We start from the raw sequence: 1,786 nt of genomic DNA, 5'->3' as shown, positions 1-1,786 counted from the left end.
ACAAACATTTTTCTGACAGACATTTTTACTATAAAGATATTTAAGTGATATTTAAGGTGTTTCAGCAGCTGGAACATCTTCAGGACGCATTTAAGTACATTTTGTAAAAATCTCTTTAAGAACTTGTGAACCTGAAACTTAAACGCTACATTATTTTGTACTGCACAACAACTTTTACATATATTAATGTTGGCTCTGCTTTGCTCAAAGGACTTGAAGCAGTCAGTGAGGGATCGATATGACTGATGCTGATTTATTGACTTTGTCTCCTCCTCCTTTTCTTCAGACCACTGCTACACCTTCACGGTGCAGTACAACCTCGACACCCTCCCCTCAGAGCGACTGGTGAGAGCTTCTTTTGTTCACCTTCGCTCTTCTCCGCCCTCTTCTTCCTCCACAAACTTGAGCAGCGAACAGGCCGTCCAGCCGCCCCGCTGCAGGGCTCAGATCACCGCGCTGGGTGCAGAGAGTCTGGTCACCTTGGAGCCTCACGAGCGGTGGACGGAGACGGACATCACTGCACACATCAGCAGCCACGTCCTGCGTGGGAAGGATCGAGGCCGGGGGAGGCACTTGACCCTCACTGCCCAGTACTGGTGCACAGAACCTGAGCTAGCTGAAGAGAGCAACGGCCTCCTGCGGTGGTGGAGGATTCTGTCTCGAGGGAGGACACGCTGGATCGGTGAACCTCACCTCGAAGTTCCCTCTCTTCTTCTGTACCTGGAGGAGGAGAGGGAGGTGAAGGACTGGATGGGAGAACTGCTTGGCACGGAAGGGGAAGGCATCATGAGGCAAATTGGGCAGTGGCATTTTTCGCTTCACCGCCGCCGTCGCTCCAAAGATTCTTCAGAGCCTCAGGATCCTTCACTTGACGCACTAAAGAATGCCCCCACTTCCTCTTCATCTTTCTCCACCCCCACCTCATCCTTGATCGTCTCTGATATCCCCAGCTACAAACACAAAACCAACACACCCAAAAACCGATGCAAGCTCCACTCTTTCCGCCTGTCTTTCGATGAACTCGGCTGGGGCCACTACTTTATCGCCCCGCCCGTCTACAACCCTCGGTTCTGCCAGGGCGACTGCCCGAGGGTGCTCCACTATGGCTACCATTCCCCCAACCATGCCATAATCCAGACACTCATCAATGACCTGGGCGTCGGGGACGTCCCTCCTCCGTCCTGCGTGCCCTACAAGTACATGCCCATGAGCGTGCTGGTCGTGCAAAAGAAGAAGGTGGAGTACAAGGAGCTGGACGACATGGTGGCAGAGTCCTGCACGTGTCGCTAGAGACTTGGAGGAGCACGTCTAAGTGATTTAAATATGCTTTGCACTGTGGGGGAGGAAAAAGAGACTTAAATAGAATTTCTGATGGGACACTGTTTTGAGCTTCAGCTTGGCAGCTAACCACAACAAGCTTTATGCTGGAGGGAGGAAGCTGCTGTTGTGGTTTCCGTGTGGTTTCATGGTCCCTGTTGAAGCAAGGTGGATGCTGAATGTGAATGCGGGATCTGCAGACAGAAGAAAGCCCTTACTTTCCAGTGTGCAATGACTGTACTGTAAACCCTCTGTGGCCAAAAGCACTTTGTAGATGAATATACTGCTGATGAAATTATGGATCACTAAAAAGCAGGTTAGGTCACCCTGAATGATTATTATCCCAAACGTCCCAAAAATATAACAAATGTACAAATACATAAACTAACTTTGGGTAAACACCAGTCTACGTATAAGATTTAAACAGAATAAATGTAAAATCTCAGTATTCAACCTTAATCTACAGGAC

General features: G+C 49.3%; 1 protein-coding gene across 1 annotated transcript; it reads left to right on the top strand.

Annotated features, from left to right (window-relative positions):
• Positions 1–255: 255 nt before the first annotated feature.
• On the top strand, positions 256–1,770 carry bmp15 (bone morphogenetic protein 15; the record flags this gene model as incomplete). Its single annotated transcript, XM_005750933.2, has 1 exon — positions 256–1,770. A coding segment is annotated over one exon (1,035 nt), but the record flags the coding sequence as incomplete, so codon positions are not given.
• Between the last annotated feature and the right edge of the window lie 16 nt (positions 1,771–1,786).

Source organism: Pundamilia nyererei, unplaced genomic scaffold (genome assembly GCF_000239375.1).
Source record: "Pundamilia nyererei isolate P.nyererei 1_Seehausen unplaced genomic scaffold, PunNye1.0 scaffold00292, whole genome shotgun sequence".
Lineage (NCBI taxonomy): Eukaryota > Metazoa > Chordata > Actinopteri > Cichliformes > Cichlidae > Pundamilia > Pundamilia nyererei.
Note: the sequence above shows the minus strand (reverse complement) of the source record. Positions and strands in the feature narration are given on the sequence as shown.